A 19,248-nucleotide genomic window follows, 5' to 3' on the forward strand; every position below is an offset into this window, starting at 1 on the left:
TCAAGTCAAAATTAAACTTCCATGATTCAGATAAAGCAGCAATTTTAAACAACTTTCCAATTTACTTCCATTAACAAAATGTGCACAGTCTTTTTATATTTACACTTTTTGAGTCACTGAGCATGTGCAAGAATTCACAGCATAAACGTATATGCATTTGTGATTGGCTGATGGCTGTCACATGATACAGGGGGAGTGGAAATAGACAAAACTTTGCAATTTATTTAACAAAAATCTACTACTCATTTGAAGTTCAGACTAAGTGCTATTGCATTGTCTTCTTATCATGCATTTGTTGATTATGCAAATCTACAGTGTTGACTGGTCCTTTAATTAGAATTGTATGGTTTTCCTGAATCATGAAAGATAGGTCCCTTTAAATGAATGCAAAAAAATGTTCTGAACATTCAACATTTGTTTTTTGTTTTGTAAATGTAGCTTGTTTCCTTAAAGGGACAGTATACGTTATAATTGTTTTTCCGTTAATTTCCAATGACTTGTTATACCACTATGAAAGAAATTAATTTCTTTCATAGTGGTGAGAGTCCATGATCCTTTATTTCTGGGAATGACTATTCTCTACCACTAGGAGGAGGCAAAGATTGCCAAACCCCGAGAACTCTATAAAACCCCTCCCACCTAACCAGTACCTCAGTCTAATGTATAGCCAAGCAAAAAGAGGAAGGAAAAGCAATAAGAACAAACTAAATAGGAGCAGGGGGGGATAAAACAGGATGGGGTCTCGTGGACTCACCACCATGAAAGAAATTAATTTATAAGGTAAGAATACATTATGTTTTCTTTCATACAGGTGGTGAGAGTCCACAATCCATTACTCTCGGGAACTATTACCCAAGCTGTGGTGTCCACAATCTTTTTTTCACTGAGAAACTAAATCCACAAACCTAATAGAGCCTAAAAAAAGGCAATAAAAAACAAAACAAAATAAATCAACCTGAGATAACTGCCTGAAGGACACCCTACCAAACGCTGCCTCAGAAGAAGCAAGAACATTAAAATGGTAGAAAAATATGCAAAGAAGACCAAATTGCTGACTAGCAAAAATTGGTCCACCAATAAAACATTCTAAAATGTTCAACTGGTCTTAAAAAAGGGGCAGAACGGCATCTAGATGGAGGCTGACCAGTTTCCAAGAAAGCTTTTTGAAACAAAAGCTATGGCCGAAATCCTCTAAAAGTTTGCCTGAAAATCTTAGTAATATCAAAATAATACTACAAAGCTATAACAGAAGCCACAATATGAGAAACCATTATGTGTCATTTTCCGGTGTATATGCGCTCAGGTCACAGACCCTCAGGGCAGTAGTAGGGAATTGGAGACACCGACCCCTGACCCGGGGAAGAGTATCCTGGACGTGGATAGATGATATTCTGGGATTCATAGTTGCAAGAAGTTATTGTAGAATTCATGGAGAGTGAAACATATGTATACAATATATTCTAACTTCAATGGAAACATAAATTGATACTGTGACTTATAGTTAATAGGAGTAGCTGCAGGATTCATGAGTGAAAAATATAACAATGTAAGATGTTCAGGCTTCAGAGTAAACTGGTAGAAGATTGACTCACAGATGCAAACTAAGGTTTGTTGCAGGTTCACAGTACATACTATTATATAGAGCTGTATGTCAGTAATAAGCAGAGCAGCAAAGGTGATAGACAAGTTGCAAGTTTAAGGCACTAAATACTGTTTGTGCATATATTGGAGAATCGCAGGAAAGCAGTTTAACTGAACACATAGATGCAGAGTTCTCAATATATTAATATATTTGCAGGAGGATATTTCAGCTATGACAACTTGTAGCAGTGAATAGTTATAAAGTTCTGAGTATGATGCTGTTGTAGTAATTAGAGAGTGATTATAACCAAATGCATACTTGTAATTTAGAATAAGTTCAGAGTTTGTTAAGTAGCAGTGTCCAGGAAACAAAATGGATTTATATGGATACTTGCGATTAGATGATTTTAAGCATAGCTAAAAGGAAAGGCTGTAGTTTGAATATGCTGGTAAAATCCATGCTGGAACAATCCCAGACCTCTGTTCTGGAACAAAACTTTAAAGCTAATGCAATGCACATTAGGCCTGAGATTATTTAAAAAGAGGCTGAGGGAATCAGGTGCATCAATGATTAATTAATTTGGCATGTAAGTTGAATGCAGATACTCCCCAAACAGTATGATTGTCAGTAGCTGGGAAGGCCGTCTTAAAGGGACAGTGATATTAGGCAGGCATATGTTACATTAAGAATAACAAAGAAGGATCTAGGCCAGGCTAGAACTAAACCATGGATGTCATTCTTCTTACAGACCAATACTAAATGGGACAGAAAACTGACCCTTCAAAAGAACTGGAGGATAATTCCTTATCCAAACCATCCTGTAAATATAGCAAGAATTCTAGGAATGCTAAAAGAGTGCCAAAAAAACCTGATTCGAACACCAAGAAATAAAGGCCTTCTAGACCTTTAAACAATAATTAGTCTAGTCACAGACTTACAACCCTGTATAAGAAATTCAATAACTGAACAAATAGTTCAAAGGCTTTCTGATTCTATCTCCATGCCATCAAACCAAGAGAACTAGAATCTTCATAGAAAGAAGGATATTATAATTGCCTGGATACAAAAGAAGCAGCCAAGGAGATATACTGGACAACAGAACCAGATCTTCATATCAAATACTGCAGGAACAAGCTGGAGCAAAACAGACTCACCAAAGCTCTTACTGCCAAATCTCTGTAATTCCCCTGGAATAAAAGACCAGAGCATCCACAAACACAGTTCAAAGATGCCTGGATCTTACACAGTACCTGGGAAAATTCAGATTGAACCAGGAAGCCATCAGAACTATCTTTGGGTGACCCCTAAGCTCTATTATTGGATAGACCATAACCAGATGAAAACCACTCTTCCAGATCAAAGAAGACTAAGATAAAAACCTATTTTCTAATTAAAGAGTCCTAACATGATCAGCAGAAATTAGACAGCAATAATGATGTTCCCTGGTATAAGAACATAAATGTAAGCATCCTTAAAATATATTGAGGACATAAGCTGACCTCACAGAAAAGTCTAAATGGTTTCCATTTCAAAAGTAGGAACTTAAGAAACGTGTTCAAAGTTTCTAGATCAGAAGAGATCTGAAAGTTCCTTCCTACTTATGGAACAATGAATAGGTTGGCATTCCCATATACCTGAGTCTACAGAGTTCCTAGGAACATAGAACAGAAAAAACCCTCTCTTGGGAGGCCTTGATCTGAAACCTTTTCTATATTCTTAAGACTATAATAAGAATTCAAAGAACCTCAAACCAAACTTCCTGAAAAAGGAGTAACCTACCCCCTAGTCGTTACCAATGCCACTCGATTGAGGGTTGCACCTACATGCCAACTTGGATGGGGGAAAAAAATCTTTAATTGTTTAGGTCTGTTCCATTTCAACTAATGGGCACTGATCCTGTCAGCATTCCTCAGAGCCAATAAATTGGCTGGTTTCTAGGTTTGCAGCCTTGCAAGAAGAGGGTATAGTGCTGAAATCCAGTAACAGGCACTGAAATATTAAGCAAAAAACATTATTTTGTGTCCAGACGGAGCCAGAAAAACTCTGATTCTAGGCCGAAAGAAAGATTTCGGAGCCTGTTCCGATGAAACAAAACACAAACCTGAGCTTAAAAAATACCCTCGGACTACTAGTCCTGAGAATGAAAAGCTCCTTAACCCGACACCGTAAAAATAATGGAAATCTAAACAAGAGCCAAATTAAATCTTTCTCTGTAAAGAAAAAGATAAAAGTCTGGAATTAGGAATCATGTCAGCAGACAAGATTCTAATTATAATGCGCTTCTAGAAAAGACATCCAAAGACATACTCTAGCATTAATGAGTGACAACAAACGAAAGCTTTTGGACATTTAAGCAACATAAGAGGTTTAAAAAATCTCACTGGCAGAATCAAAAGCAACAGCCACATAAGCAATAAATATTACAGGACTGAAAATATACCTTGCTTGCAAATAGGCCATCCTACAGAAAGAAAGAAACTTCCTATCTAAAGGGACCATAAATGAAGAACTATCTTCCAAAGGAATGCTAGAACATATAGCTAGAGTAAAAATAGCCAGTATACAACATTTCACTGGTATGTCCCCTTCTTCTTTAGGATCGTGCAACTTCTAAAGTAAGTAAGAAAGCAAACATTCTCTTAAAAAGAGAACGAATATGCTTAAAAGGGCACTCAAGTCAAAATTAAACTTTTGTGATTTAGATAGAGTAGCAATTTAAACAACTTTCAAATTTACTTCCATTAGCAAAATGTGCACAGTCTTTTTATATTTACACTTTTTGAGTCACTAGCTCCTACTGAGCATGTGCAAGAATTCACAGAATATTCATGTGTGATTGTCTGATGGATGTCACATGATACAGGAGGAGCAGAAATAGACATAACTGAAATTTGTCAGAAAAAAATCTAATACTCATTTGAAGTTCAGACTAAGGGGTATATTTATAAATTTGCAAGCGGACATGATACGAAGTAGCATATCATGTCCGCTGCACATCAATAAATGCTGACAGCATACATTGTCTGCATTTATCAATGCACCAGCAGTCCTTGTGAACTGCTAGTGCAATGCCGCCCCCTGCAGATTCGCGGCCAATCGGCCACTAGCAGGGCGTGTCAATCAACCTGATCACATTAGATCGGGTAGATTTCTATCCGCCGCCTCAGAGCAGGCAGACAAGTTATGGAGCAGCGGTCCAGCAAGCCTTCAAAGGGCCTCATACGGAGCTTGATAAATATGCCCCTAATCGCTTTTGCATTGTCTTTTTTTCATGCATTTGTTAATTATGCAAATCTACTGTATTTAGTGAAAATAAAGGGATGTCAGTAAAATGATCAGAGTAAGACTCTTGATCAACAAAGAAAAAACAACTCCCTCCGAGGACACAGCAGCCTCACAACTAGAAGAAGGTAAATTCTGAACTGACCTTTTACGCTTAGTTGAAAGAGAACATAGCTGTTCGAATGAAGATTATAATTCCAGGAGAAAGTAGTATATTCTTCCTGTAAGGAACAAACAGGAGGAGCAATAAAATCTTTTGAAGCAAGAACATTATTAGTAATTGTCAGAATGCATTAAAACATTAATACATGTATTGCATACGATTGCTGAAGGAAATACCTTAGCATATAACAATATAAACATTTAACACTGGTAGTAAAATGTTTATATGACCCAGCTTCAAAGGCAGATTTAGGGACAGAATTACAAGGCTCCATAACTGCAAAAAACTAATAATAAGGTTAAATGCAGAAAACATAAAGTTTAATGACAATGTCCCCATTAAAAGAGCTCTTGAAGAAAGGAAAGAAACTTACCCCATATGAAAACAACTCTAAAAATACTTACAATTTGAAAATAACACTAATACAAGACAAGTGCATCTTACATCCAAACAAAACGTAAAGTGAGGTGGTCTTCAAACTTACGTCATATATAATAGAAATGGGGACTAAATAGTATGCACAGTAACACACCAACACAGGCCAAAGCACACAGACCAGAAGGAATCAACGTGCGTCAAAAAAAGTATACGCACAAAAAAATAGTGTACATCAATAGCATGCATCAAAATATGCACATGAAAATACTGAAACGTCAAAAAAAAAAAATACGTGTGAAAAAATGTATGCCATTAAAAAGACATATTAACACTTTAAAAGTGTAAATATCAAATAACACGGCACTCACCACTGAACCTTAATTAAATACCCATGGGATAGGGTGGAAATAAAACTGAACCTTTAATACTAATGCAGTTATACCCTGTTTATAGCCATGTAATGGTTATCAAGTATTAAGTACAATACACATAATTACATAAGGGTTAATTACTGCAGGTGAACATCCAATGCGCATTTTGCCTCAGCTTTGTCAAAGGCCATGCACATATATAACAATATATATAGTGATAACCTAAACAGCTTTAAGACGGCAAAGTACATAAAAATATAGTACTTACCCAAAGGCTCTCTGCTACTGGAGGAAACCACTAGGAAGCCAAGACCAGTGCTGAACCATAACAGCAGAGGAACTGAAATATGAGTATATAGACAAACCAACAGGCAGAAGCAAAGGACAAGTCCCTGCGACCCCCGTGGCAAGGCTTGTGACTAAATCCATATATGTCACTTCCAATACTCCAACTACATCCCTCTGACAAACACTGTACTCTGAGGGGAAATTGGCCTCAACTTCATCTGAGAACCCCTCTCTGTGAAGAATCAAATGCACATCTTCATCTTCCCACCACTTCCAGCGGAGGCAAAGACGAGACTGAGGTATTTGTGAGATGGGAGGGTTTTTATAGAGTTCTTGGGGTTGGGAATGGTTGCCTCCTCTTAGTGGTAGGGAAGAGTAATTCCCAGGAGTAATGGATCATGGACTCTCATCACATGTATGAAAGAAATAGAACTAACTTTGAAATTTGTCCAAAAAAACTACTACTCATTTAAAATTTAAATGTAAGTGTTTTTGCATTATCTTTTTAGTAGGCATTTGTTGATTACATAATTCTACTGTGTTTATTGGTCCTTTAAAAGGACACTGTAATCAGAAAACAAAGTACAATATATTTTTTTTTTTAAAGAATAGCTTACATAGTATTTTGCAATATATTTATTTATATATAAATATATAACATTTTTTGAAGCTAAAGTTGTTAAAATTGAGAGTGAACTTGTGTGTGATGTAATTTCCTGTTGTCAGGGTTTTTTCCCTGTTTTGTTTGCCATGTGCTGCTGGCACCCAATTTACTCACCTCTATTGCTGACTCTGGTGCATACTGTGTGATGCTGCTCATTTCCTGCACTTCCTTTTATGGCCAGACTGGTGTACATCATCCATGTGAGACAGGATGCAGTCTCAGAATTGTGATGTCATCACTTATTATTTAAAGGGCCTCTGTTCAGTATGCTTTGCCCTTGCGTTGTCTCAGACCTGTTTTTGAGAGCTCCTGTGTACAACCTGGCTGTCTGACGTCCCTCCTGGTTTCTGATCCCTGGCTTGTTCCTGACTCTGTTGTTCTCCTTGTTCCTGATTCCGGCTCGTCTGACTATTCGCTTTGGCTCCTGACTCGGCTCGTCTGACTACCAGCTCTGGTTTTGATTCCTGGCTTGTTATTTCACTTGTGGACTTTTTATTATGTTTTGCTATTAATAAAGGTGTGATTATTTTTGCACTTCTCGTCTCAGTCTGATTCCTAGCACCCTGACACCTGTTATGAGCTGTATGATACTATAGTATTGTTTCTTCTCCACACATTTAGCTATTTTCCTACGCTCCCTAACCATCTGCATTACATGTATAGAGCCACCAGCTCAGCTACCAGGTACTGCTGGCTGTGACAATAATAGCTGAGCACATCTTGCTCTACACACCATAGAAGGCAGCAGTTTTCTGTCTTACTTTAGCAGATATAAGGTAACTTGTCAGGGGAACTTAGTTTTGGTAGCTACGACAACTTGTAAGGGAGCAATGTAAGTATTAGCTGCCCTCACTGCAGAGACTAGTTTGTTGCCATGGTAACCCAGACTGTGAACGAATTGTAATCAACCACAGAGCACATCTATCAGGGCAGGGAGGCAGCTGTTTCCTTCATTGCTATGTGCAGTAAACTCACAGCTAGCACTCTTACAGTTAGTGGTCAATGACTAGGTGTCTCTATACATGTAATACAGATATTAGGGAGTGTAGGAAAGTAGTGAGCTGTGTGAGGAAGAAACAATACTAAAGTATCATACAGCTCATAACAGGAAATGACATCACAGACAAGTTCACACTCAATTTTAACAACTTTAGCAGCAAAGTTTTTAATTCATATATATTGCAAAAATGATCATTAAGAAATTATTTTTTTCAAATATTGTACTTTGTGTTTTGATTACAGTTTCCCTTTAAGAATGGTCTGCAGCGCTAAAGTGAATGTGACCACTTCTCCATAGCCTTTAAAGGGTCCTCATTGTATTTGCCTGCTGAACTGTAAAGACATGCTGAAGGGCTGTAGCCTTTGAAAATGTAATGCAGGTGCCATTTATGAACTTGTAGTATCTGCTAATGTAAATACGATAATGCACTAGACCAGGAGTCATCAAATGTGGGCCCCCAGATGTTTTGGAACTACATTTCCCATGATGCCGAGATACTCTTTAGGCTGTCTGAGCATCATGGGAATAGTAGTTCCAAAACATCTGGGGGCCCAAGGTTTCTGACTCCTGTGCTAGACAACTTTAAAGGGGCATGAAAGCCATTTTTTTCTTTTAGGATTTAGACAGCAGATCTACGTCCATCACAGCGGTGAATGTTGCGGCCCTCGCAGTCTAAACTGAGCTACAACTAGGGGCAGGAGGCTTCTGACGTTATATGGGAAGGGAGCACTGATAAAGCTCACATATTATATGAAGCCGTTACAGAGAGTAGAATCTCTGATACAGTCATATGGGTCTGAAACAATGTAGATTTTATTAATAATAATAATAAATAATGTTATGAGCATGTCCCTGTAACTTGTATTTATCCTTAGGCACAGTTTGTGTAAATCTCTCTGACAATTAAATCCACTCTCCATTCCAGATTTAGATTGTCTATTCTGGTCAGCAAGTGTAGCAAACATATAATATAAGCAGTGTTTTGCAAATAGTTTTTTTTTGGGGGGGGGGGGGGTTCGGCACCAGACTTAAAGGGACAGTCTAGTCAAAATTAATCTTTCATGATTCAGAGAGAGCATGCAATTTTAAACAACGTTCCAATTTACTTTTCTAAATCAATTTTCTTTGTTCTTTTGGTATTCTTTGTTGAAAACTAAACCTAGGTAGATTCATATGCTAACTTCTAAGCCCTTGAAGGCCGTTTCTTATCTCAGTGCATTTTGACCATTTTTTACAGCAAGACAGCGCTAGTTCATGTGTGCCATATAGATACAATTGTGCTCACTCCTGTGGAGTTATTTATGAATCCGCGCTGATTGGCTTAAATGCAAGTCTGTGAAAAGGCAGCAAGATGGTAAAACTTAGTCTTCAAGCTGGAATCTGTAAGTAAAGATCTCAACTGGCATCTTGGTATGAGAATGTAAACAATTGCAAATTCTTGATGGTGAGTGAATAGCAACATTGCACTTAGTTATGGATAGAATAAGATTACAATTAGATATAGGGGGCGATTTATCAAGCTGAAGCGGACAGGGGTGCACATACGTGTCCCCTGTCTGCCGCAGCTCACCTCTGGCGGGCTGAATTCCCCTGGCGGAATTCAGCATTGCACAAAAGCGCTATTTTGCGCTTGCGTGCAATCCCACTCCCTGCCCTCGCACAGCCAATCACGCGCAGGCAGGAGCTATCAATCTCCCGGTCGGATTAGACAGCGGAGATTGTTTTTCTCCACTTTAGAAGTGGCAAAAGGTTTGGAAAGCAACGGTCTAATGACCGCTGCTTGTTAAATACGGCGTGCAGGTTCTCTTGTGAGAACCTGCAGCCATATGGGCTCAAAGGCTGGCGAAAGCCTTTGATAAATCGACTCCATAGAGCTAGGATTAGAGTGGTGGTTTTGAAGAATCCATTGGATGCCAGAGAGGGCATCAATGCACTGCCATCCAACCAGATCCAATCCTCTCAGGAATCCAATTGGTTAAAAAGCAAATGTCCCCCAGCAGCCTATAACCTCCCAGAAATCTAGTAGTACCGATAACCCAAAGATATAGTCATGGCAGGTCAGAAAGAAATTAGTAGGGATAGCTAAATGTTTAACAACATTTTAAATTTAAACAAATTTTTATACATTCGTTCGATTAAATCAAATTTGGAATGCTCATATAACATTCTCTTGGCAAATATTTGTTTTTCAATTTTAAAGAACATTCGAAAATATTTGTTTTGAATAACCGAATGTTTAGCTATGTATTTTACATCAAATTCGAAAATATCATTAACATTCAATTTCAAATTAGTTTTATGCGTATCATAATTTTAACTTCTAATTTTGAAAGCGTATTTCTTATCTCACGTATCTTTTATAAAAATAATATTCAATTTCGATTTCAAACAGTATTTCTAATCTAAATTCATCTTTTAAAAATGTAATATTCAAATTTTAAAAGCTAATTCAAAATAATGCAAGACCATTTCGATTTCGAATGTTCATAATAGATGGAATATATATAACAGAAATTTGAATGTGTATATTCAATCTATTCTGAACATTCAAAATCAAAACTAAATCAAAATCAACATTTGAAATCGAAAGTTGCATTTGAAAACCAGAAATAACATTCGATTTTCAAATTTGGAAGAATATTCGTTCTTATTAACATTCGATTTTCCAAATCAAATTTCAACATTAAAAATTGAATTTAAACACATTTGCCCATCCCTAGAAATTAGAGTGGGTTCTCTGTGGAGTATTGGGTGCTTTACTGTGGGTAAAGTAGACCAGGTTATGAGTCGGGTCGGGTGTCAGGCTAACAGTTCCTGGTTTCGTATAGTGAAACTGGGATGTTTGTAAGGTAGAGAGAAGTGTAGAGGTACAATGGAGCAGGAAAATGTGGGACGAGTGGAAAGTGGGAACTGTGTATTACTAAAACCAAGTTACTCCCCTATAAAATATACAATATGTAGAAGAAACAGAAATGACACGTTGAACGTGTTTATATTATACCTATCATGTTATCAAAAGCTTTTTTCATTCCATCGGCATTCTCTAAGTGAAAGTTGTGAACCTCATTATCTTTCTTGGAAGCCAGATCATTAATCTCAATTTGATCAATTCTCTCACCAAGGCCAAAGACATAGATATCTGTAAACATGAGAAAGAAACTGAGTTTTAATGTTTATATAATATTAACACTCAGGTAAGAAAAAAAGTGTGTAATTTCACAAATAATAACACAACATCGGGACCTCAATTGTAAAAAGTAAAAAGGGCACTGTATGCCATACATGCTGGGCAGAAAGTAAAAGTAAAAAACTGGCGTAACAGAGGCTGCTGTGTGTGTGTGTGTGTGGCTGGTGTGACAGAGGCTGTTGTGTGTGTGTGTGTGTGGCTGGTGTGACAGAGGCTGCTGTGTGTGTGTGACTGGTGTGACAGAGGCTGTTGTGTGTGTGTGTAACTGGTGTGACAGAGGCTGTTGTGTGTGTGTGACTGTTGTGACAGAGGCTGTTGTGTGTGTGTTTGACTGGTGTGACAGAGGCTGTTGTGTGTGTGTGTGACTGGTGTGACAGAGGCTGCTGTGTGTGTGTGTGGCTGGTGTGACAGAGGCTGCTGTGTGTGTGTGACTGGTGTGACAGAGGCTGCTGTGTGTGTGACTGGTGTGACAGAGGCTGTTGTGTGTGTGTGTGACAGAGGCTGTTGTGTGTGTGTGTGACTGGTGTGACAGAGGCTGTTGTGTGTGTGTGTGACTGGTGTGACAGAGGCTGTTGTGTGTGTGTGTGTGTGGCTGGTGTGACAGAGGCTGTTGTGTGTGTGTGTGGCTGGTGTGACAGAGGCTGTTGTGTGTGTGTGTGACTGGTGTGACAGAGGCTGCTGTGTGTGCGTGACTGGTGTGACAGAGGCTGCTGTGTGTGTGTGACTGGTGTGACAGAGGCTGCTGTGTGTGTGTGATTGGTGTGACAGAGGCTGTTGTGTGTGTGTGTGACAGAGGCTGTTGTGTGTGTGTGTGACAGAGGCTGTTGTGTGTGTGTATGACTGGTGTGACAGAGGCTGTTGTGTGTGTGTGTGACTGGTGTGACAGAGGCTGTTGTGTGTGTGTGTGACTGGTGTGACAGAGGCTGTTGTGTGTGTGTGTGACTGGTGTGACAGAGGCTGCTGTGTGTGTAACTGGTGTGACAGAGGCTGCTGTGTGTGTGTGTGACTGGTGTGACAGAGGCTGCTGTGTGTGTGTGTGACTGGTGTGACAGAGGCTGCTGTGTGTGTGTGTGACTGGTGTGACAGAGGCTGCTGTGTGTGTGTGTGACTGGTGTGACAGAGGCTGTTGTGTGTGTGTGACTGGTGTGACAGAGGCTGCTGTGTGTGTGTGGCTGGTGTGACAGAGGCTGCTGTGTGTGTGTGACTGGTGTGACAGAGGCTGCTGTGTGTGTGTGTGACAGAGGCTGTTGTGTGTGTGTGTGACTGGTGTGACAGAGGCTGCTGTGTGTGTGTGTGACTGGTGTGACAGAGGCTGTTGAGTGTGTGTGTGACTGGTGTGACAGAGGCTGTTGTGTGTGTGTGTGACTGGTGTGACAGAGGCTGCTGTGTGTGTGTGGCTGGTGTGACAGAGGCTGCTGTGTGTGTGTGGCTGGTGTGACAGAGGCTGCTGTGTGTGTGTGTGACTGGTGTGACAGAGTCTGCTGTGTGTGTGTGGCTGGTGTGACAGAGGCTGCTGTGTGTGTGTGACTGGTGTGACAGAGGCTGCTGTGTGTGTGCGACTGGTGTGACAGAGGCTGCTGTGTGTGTGTGACTGGTGTGACAGAGGCTGCTGTGTGTGTGACTGGTGTGACAGAGGCTGCTGTGTGTGTGACTGGTGTGACAGAGGCTGCTGTGTGTGTGACTGGTGTGACAGAGGCTGCTGTGTGTGTGTGTGTGACTGGTGTGACAGAGGCTTCTGTGTGTGTGCGACTGGTGTGACAGAGGCTGCTGTGTGTGTGTGACTGGTGTGACAGAGGCTGCTGTGTGTGTGACTGGTGTGACAGAGGCTGCTGTGTGTGTGTGACTGGTGTGACAGAGGCTGCTGTGTGTGTGACTGGTGTGACAGAGGCTGCTGTGTGTGTGACTGGTGTGACAGAGGCTGCTGTGTGTGTGTGTGTGTGTGTGTGACAGAGGCTGTTGTGTGTGTGTGTGACTGGTGTGACAGAGGCTGTTGTGTGTGTGTGTGACTGGTGTGACAGAGGCTGCTGTGTGTGTGTGTGACTGGTGTGACAGAGGCTGCTGTGTGTGTGTGTGTGTGTGTGACAGAGGCTGTTGTGTGTGTGTGTGACTGGTGTGACAGAGGCTGCTGTGTGTGTGTAACTGGTGTGACAGAGGCTGCTGTGTGTGTGTGACTGGTGTGACAGAGGCTGCTGTGTGTGTGTGACTGGTGTGACAGAGGCTGTTGTGTGTGTGTGTGTGACTGGTGTGACAGAGGCTGCTGTGTGTGTGTGGCTGGTGTGACAGAGGCTGCTGTGTGTGTGTGACTGGTGTGACAGAGGCTGTTGTGTGTGTGTGAGACTGGTGTGACAGAGGCTGCTGTGTGTGTGTGACTGGTGTGACAGAGGCTGCTGTGTGTGTGTGTGTGTGACAGAGGCTGCTGTGTGTGTGTGACTGGTGTGACAGAGGCTGCTGTGTGTGTAAGACTGGTGTGACAGAGGCTGCTGTGTGTGTGTGTGTGTGACAGAGGCTGCTGTGTGTGTGAGACTGGTGTGACAGAGGCTGCTGTGTGTGTGTGTGTGTGACAGAGGCTGCTGTGTGTGTGTGACTGGTGTGACAGAGGCTGCTGTGTGTGTAAGACTGGTGTGACAGAGGCTGCTGTTGTGTGTGTGGCTGGTGTGACAGAGGCTGCTGTGTGTGACTGGTGTGACAGAGGCTGTTGTGTGTGTGTGACTGGTGTGACAGAGGCTGCTGTGTGTGTGTGGCTGGTGTGACAGAGGCTGCTGTGTGTGTGTGACTGGTGTGACAGAGGCTGTTGTGTGTGTGTGAGACTGGTGTGACAGAGGCTGCTGTGTGTGTGACTGGTGTGACAGAGGCTGCTGTGTGTGTGTGAGACTGGTGTAACAGAGGCTGCTGTGTGTGTGACTGGTGTGACAGAGGCTGCTGTGTGTGTGACTGGTGTGACAGAGGCTGCTGTGTGTGTGACTGGTGTGACAGAGGCTGTTGTGTGTGTGTGTGTGACAGAGGCTGTTGTGTGTGTGACTGGTGTGACAGAGGCTGCTGTGTGTGTGACTGGTGTGACAGAGGCTGCTGTGTGTGTGTGACTGGTGTGACAGAGGCTGCTGTGTGTGTGTGTGACTGGTGTGACAGAGGCTGCTGTGTGTGTGACTGGTGTGACAGAGGCTGCTGTGTGTGTGTGACTGGTGTGACAGAGGCTGCTGTGTGTGTGTGTGACTGGTGTGACAGAGGCTGCTGTGTGTGTGTGTGACTGGTGTGACAGAGGCTGCTGTGTGTGTGTGACTGGTGTGACAGAGGCTGTTGTGTGTGTGTGTGTGGCTGGTGTGACAGAGGCTGCTCTGTGTGTGTGACTGGTGTGACAGAGGCTGCTGTGTGTGTGTGTGACTGGTGTGACAGAGGCTGCTGTGTGTGTGTGACTGGTGTGACAGAGGCTGCTGTGTGTGTGACTGGTGTGACAGAGGCTGCTGTGTGTGTGTGTGACTGGTGTAACAGAGGCTGTTGTGTGTGTGTGTGACAGAGGCTGTTGTGTGTGTGTGTGACTGGTGTGACAGAGGCTGCTGTGTGTGTGTGACTGGTGTGACAGAGGCTGCTGTGTGTGTGTGTGACTGGTGTGACAGAGGCTGCTGTGTGTGTGTGTGACTTGTGTGACAGAGGCTGTTGTGTGTGTGTGTGACTGGTGTGACAGAGGCTGCTGTGTGTGTGTGTGACTTGTGTGACAGAGGCTGTTGAGTGTGTGTGTGACTGGTGTGACAGAGGCTGCTGTGTGTGTGTGTGACTGGTGTGACAGAGGCTGCTGTGTGTGTGTGACTGGTGTGACAGAGGCTGCTGTGTGTGTCTATGACTGGTGTGACAAAGGCTGCTGTATGTGTGACTGGTGTGACAGAGGCTGCTGTGTGTGTGTGTGACTGGTGTGACAGAGGCTGCTGTGTGTGTGTAACTGGTGTGACAAAGGCTGCTGTGTGTGTGACTGGTGTGACAGAGGCTGCTGTGTGTGTGTGACTGGTGTGACAGAGGCTGCTGTGTGTGTGACTGGTGTGACAGAGGCTGCTGTGTGTGTGACTGGTGTGACAGAGGCTGATGTGTGTGTGTGACTGGTGTTACAGAGGCTGCTGTGTGTGTGTGAGACTGGTGTGACAGAGGCTGTTGTGTGTGTGTGACTGGTGTGACAGAGGCTGCTGTGTGTGTGACTGGTGTGACAAAGGCTGCTGTGTGTGTGACTGGTGTGACAAAGGCTGCTGTGTGTGTGTGACTGGTGTGACAAAGGCTGCTGTGCGTGTGACTGGTGTGACAGAGGCTGCTGTGTGTGTGAGACTGGTGTGACAGAGGCTGTTGTGTGTGTGTGACTGGTGTGACAGAGGCTGTTACGTGTGTGACAGGTGTGACAGAGGCTGCTGTGTGTGTGTGACTGGTGTGACAGAGGCTGCTGTGTGTGTGAGACTGGTGTGACAGAGGCTGCTGTGTGTGTGTAACTGGTGTGACAGAGGCTGCTGTGTGTGTGTAACTGGTGTGACAAAGGCTGCTGTGTGTGTGTGACTGGTGTGATAGAGGCTGCTGTGTGTGTGTAACTGGTGTGACAGAGGCTGCTGTGTGTGTGCGACTGGTGTGATAGAGGCTGCTGTATGTGTGTAACTGGTGTGACAAAGGCTGCTGTGTGTGTGACTGGTGTGACAGAGGCTGCTGTGTGAGACTGGTGTGACAGAGGCTGTTGTGTGTGTGACTGGTGTGACAGAGGCTGCTGTGTGTGTGAGACTGGTGTGACAGAGGCTGTTGTGTGTGTGACTGGTGTGACAGAGGCTGCTGTGTGTGTGTGTGACAGAGGCTGTTGTGTGTGTGTGTGACTGGTGTGACAGAGGCTGCTGTGTGTGTGACTGGTGTGACAGAGGCTGCTGTGTGTGTAAGACTGGTGTGACAGAGGCTGCTGTTGTGTGTGTGGCTGGTGTGACAGAGGCTGCTGTGTGTGTGTGGCTGGTGTGACAGAGGCTGCTGTGTGTGTGTGACTGGTGTGACAGAGGCTGCTGTGTGTGTGTGACTGGTGTGACAGAGGCTGCTGTGTGTGTAAGACTGGTGTGACAGAGGCTGCTGTTGTGTGTGTGGCTGGTGTGACAGAGGCTGCTGTGTGTGTGTGGCTGGTGTGACAGAGGCTGCTGTGTGTGTGTGACTGGTGTGACAGAGGCTGCTGTGTGTGTAAGACTGGTGTGACAGAGGCTGATGTGTGTGTGTAACTGGTGTGACAGAGGCTGCTGTGTGTGTGAGACTGGTGTGACAGAGGCTGCTGTGTGTGTGTGACTGGTGTGACAGAGGCTGCTGTGTGTATGAGACTGGTGTGACAGAGGCTGCTGTGTGTGTGAGACTGGTGTGACAGAGGCTGCTTGTGTGTGTGACAGAGGCTGCTGTGTGTGTGAGACTGGTGTGACAGAGGCTGCTGTGTGTGTGTGTGTGTGACAGAGGCTGCTGTGTGTGTGAGACTGGTGTGACAGAGTCTGCTGTGTGTGTGAGACTGGTGTGACAGAGGCTGCTGTGTGTGTGACTGGTGTGATAGAGGCTGCTGTGTGTGTGTGACTGGTGTGACAGAGGCTGCTGTGTGTGTGAGACTGGTGTGACAGAGGCTGCTGTGTGTGTGAGACTGGTGTGACAGAGGCTGCTGTGTGTGTGAGACTAGTGTGACAGAGGCTGCTGTGTGTGTGAGACTGGTGTGACAGAGGCTGCTGTGTGTGTGTGACTGGTGTGACAGAGGCTGCTGTGTGTGTGAGACTGGTGTGACAGAGGCTGCTTGTGTGTGAGACTGGTGTGACAGAGGCTGCTGTGTGTGTGAGACTAGTGTGACAGAGGCTGCTGTGTGTGTGAGACTGGTGTGACAGAGGCTGCTGTGTGTGTGACTGGTGTGACAGAGGCTGCTGTGTGTGTGAGACTGGTGTGACAGAGGCTGCTTGTGTGTGAAACTGGTGTGACAGAGGCTGCTGTGTGTGTGAGACTGGTGTGACAGAGGCTGCTGTGTGTGTGACTGGTGTGACAGAGGCTGCTGTGTGTGAGACTGGTGTGACAGAGGCTGCTTGTGTGTGAGACTGGTGTGACAGAGGCTGCTGTGTGTGTGAGACTGGTGTGACAGAGGCTGCTGTGTGTGTGAGACTGGTGTGACAGAGGCTGCTGTGTGTGTGAGACTGCTGTGACAGAGGCTGCTTGTGTGTGTGACAGAGGCTGCTGTGGCTTTAAACATATAATATACAGTATATGTACATACCTAGAAAATCCTCTCTTCCATTTCTGACGTCCAGTATGTCTCTGATCTTCTTGACAGCTTCTCGTGGATCACCTCCCATATTATACTTTCCTAAATATAGAGAATTGAACAGAAGTGAAGATTTGGTTTGTTGGTGGGTGTATTCCTATGGGTGTATTCCTATGGGTGTATTCCTATGGGGTGTTGGCGAGCAGAGCAGATGCCGGTACTGCCTGTGTGCATTTGCAGAGACATGAAACCCAACCTTTATCTTTCATAATTCAGACAGAGCATGAAAGTTCAAACAACTTTCTAATTTGCTTCTATTATCAAATTATGTTAATTCCCTTGGCCGACCTTCTGCCAGTACCAGGCTTAGATGGTGGTGACCAGTGGAGGGTGAGAGAGGGAAGACAGCTGTTTGGGAGGGATCAGGTAGGGATCAGGGAGTGGGAAGTGTCAGCTGGGAGGGTAATCTCTACTTTGCATCAAAAATATAACTTAATACAAGCTAACTGATTAACCCCTTCATTGCCAGGAATTTCAAGTGTGGAGGCTCAGCTGAAATAAGCAAAAGACAAAATAAGTAATACAGCTCTGAAAAGCAATGAGGGGACAAAATAGTGCAAAAAAATAACTGTTTAACTCAAGATTTGTTACAGTTAACTTTTATGCATGTTTTTTATGGTATTTTATGTACGAGATATATTTTAGATATACCTACGTAAGTGGTCTGCATTATTAAAAGAAAAGAATATTAACTTACAAATCTTGAGTTAAACAGTTATTTTTTTTTGCACTATTTTGTCCTCTCGTTGCTTTTCAGTGCTTTATTACTTATTTTGTCTTTTGTGTGTTCGTTTCGCCTAAGAGCTGGAGGGATCTGTTTAGTGCTACTCTTTTTTTTCTTTTGTCAGCTGCAATTAGCAGCCTTCTTATTGCCAAATTCAACTACGGGGATCCCAGAGACACTTTTACAACCATTTGTCATATGACTGCAGTAGTTGTGTGTAAATAATTTCAGTGAGAAACCTAAAGTTTGTGAAAACGTTAACTTTTTTTATATCATCATCTATGGTTGCCAAATAGTGGAATCAAATATACTAAAATGGACCTAGATCAAGACCTTGAGCTGTCTACTTTAAAAATATATAAAACTTTTATAGGTAAATCGAAAAATCAAAATCTCTAGTTCTGTTTAATCAGTGTAATAGCAACAATGCTAAATATTCTCCAGTACTTTAGGCAAGTTTTTCTCTGAATTTAATCAATATACAAGTTTTCCTAAATACTCAATACAGTTTATAGCATACCAATAATAATATTTCTATTATTTGAGTCCTTAATCTATATAACTATATTCTGCGTTGGATATGCAGTCAACTGCTCCCAATATTTCCAGCTAGGTATAATGGACACAAGAGGTTAAAGGGGCCATTGCTGTTTTGTGGGCGGGGCCATATCAGGAGTAGGTGGTGCCGCAGGAGGATGCTGGGTGGGATTGTGGATTGTCTGCAGTTCAGTGAGTGTTTCTGGGCAGTTTGTGGGTGTGTCTGAGTTGATTGTGGGCGGGGCTAAGTGACATTCTGAAAATCAGGGCATATTGCTGTCTCAGATAGTTGGGAGGTCTACTAAAGGACTATATATACTTTACAGCAATGATGGCCAGATTCCTAACACATGGGCCCCCATTTTTGAAATGGCGGACGAATAAGTTTCACTCCCTGGAACGTTGTCTGCCTGGCAACATCTGTTACTATTGCACAAGCAAATGCTCGCATAGCTTCGCAACTAATGAGGGCATGTCAATCATCAGATCTGATTGGGATGCTTTAACATCACTCAAGTCAAAATAAACTTGTATGATTCAGAAAGAGCAGCACTTTGTAATGTACTTGTATTATCAATCATAGTCTTTTTATATTCACACTTTCTGGGGAACAAGATCCTACTGAGCATGTGCAGAAGCTCACAGGGTATACGTATACTAGTTTGTGATTGGCTGATGTCTGTCACATGATACAAGGGTCCAGAAAATGTGAGAAAAAATAAATTTTTCAGAAAAAAAAAATCTACTGCTTATTTGACATTCAGAGTAGGCATTATTGCATTATCTTTTTAT

At 42.9% G+C, this 19,248-nt stretch overlaps 1 protein-coding gene across 3 annotated transcripts in view; it reads right to left on the bottom strand.

Annotated features, from left to right (window-relative positions):
* LOC128667087 (complement factor B) overlaps positions 1-19,248 on the bottom strand; it is a 139,548-nt gene that overhangs the window by 23,050 nt on the left and 97,250 nt on the right. For all 3 annotated transcript variants that reach the window (XM_053721976.1, XM_053721975.1, XM_053721977.1), the window contains 2 exons: positions 17,148-17,237; positions 10,730-10,867 (listed from right to left, as the gene is read on the bottom strand). In XM_053721976.1, coding sequence (XP_053577951.1) covers positions 10,730-10,867; positions 17,148-17,237 — 228 coding nt within the window. The remainder of the gene's footprint in view (positions 1-10,729; positions 10,868-17,147; positions 17,238-19,248) is intronic.

This window comes from Bombina bombina, chromosome 7, assembly GCF_027579735.1.
Source record: "Bombina bombina isolate aBomBom1 chromosome 7, aBomBom1.pri, whole genome shotgun sequence".
In the NCBI taxonomy this organism is placed as follows: Eukaryota; Metazoa; Chordata; class Amphibia; order Anura; family Bombinatoridae; genus Bombina; species Bombina bombina.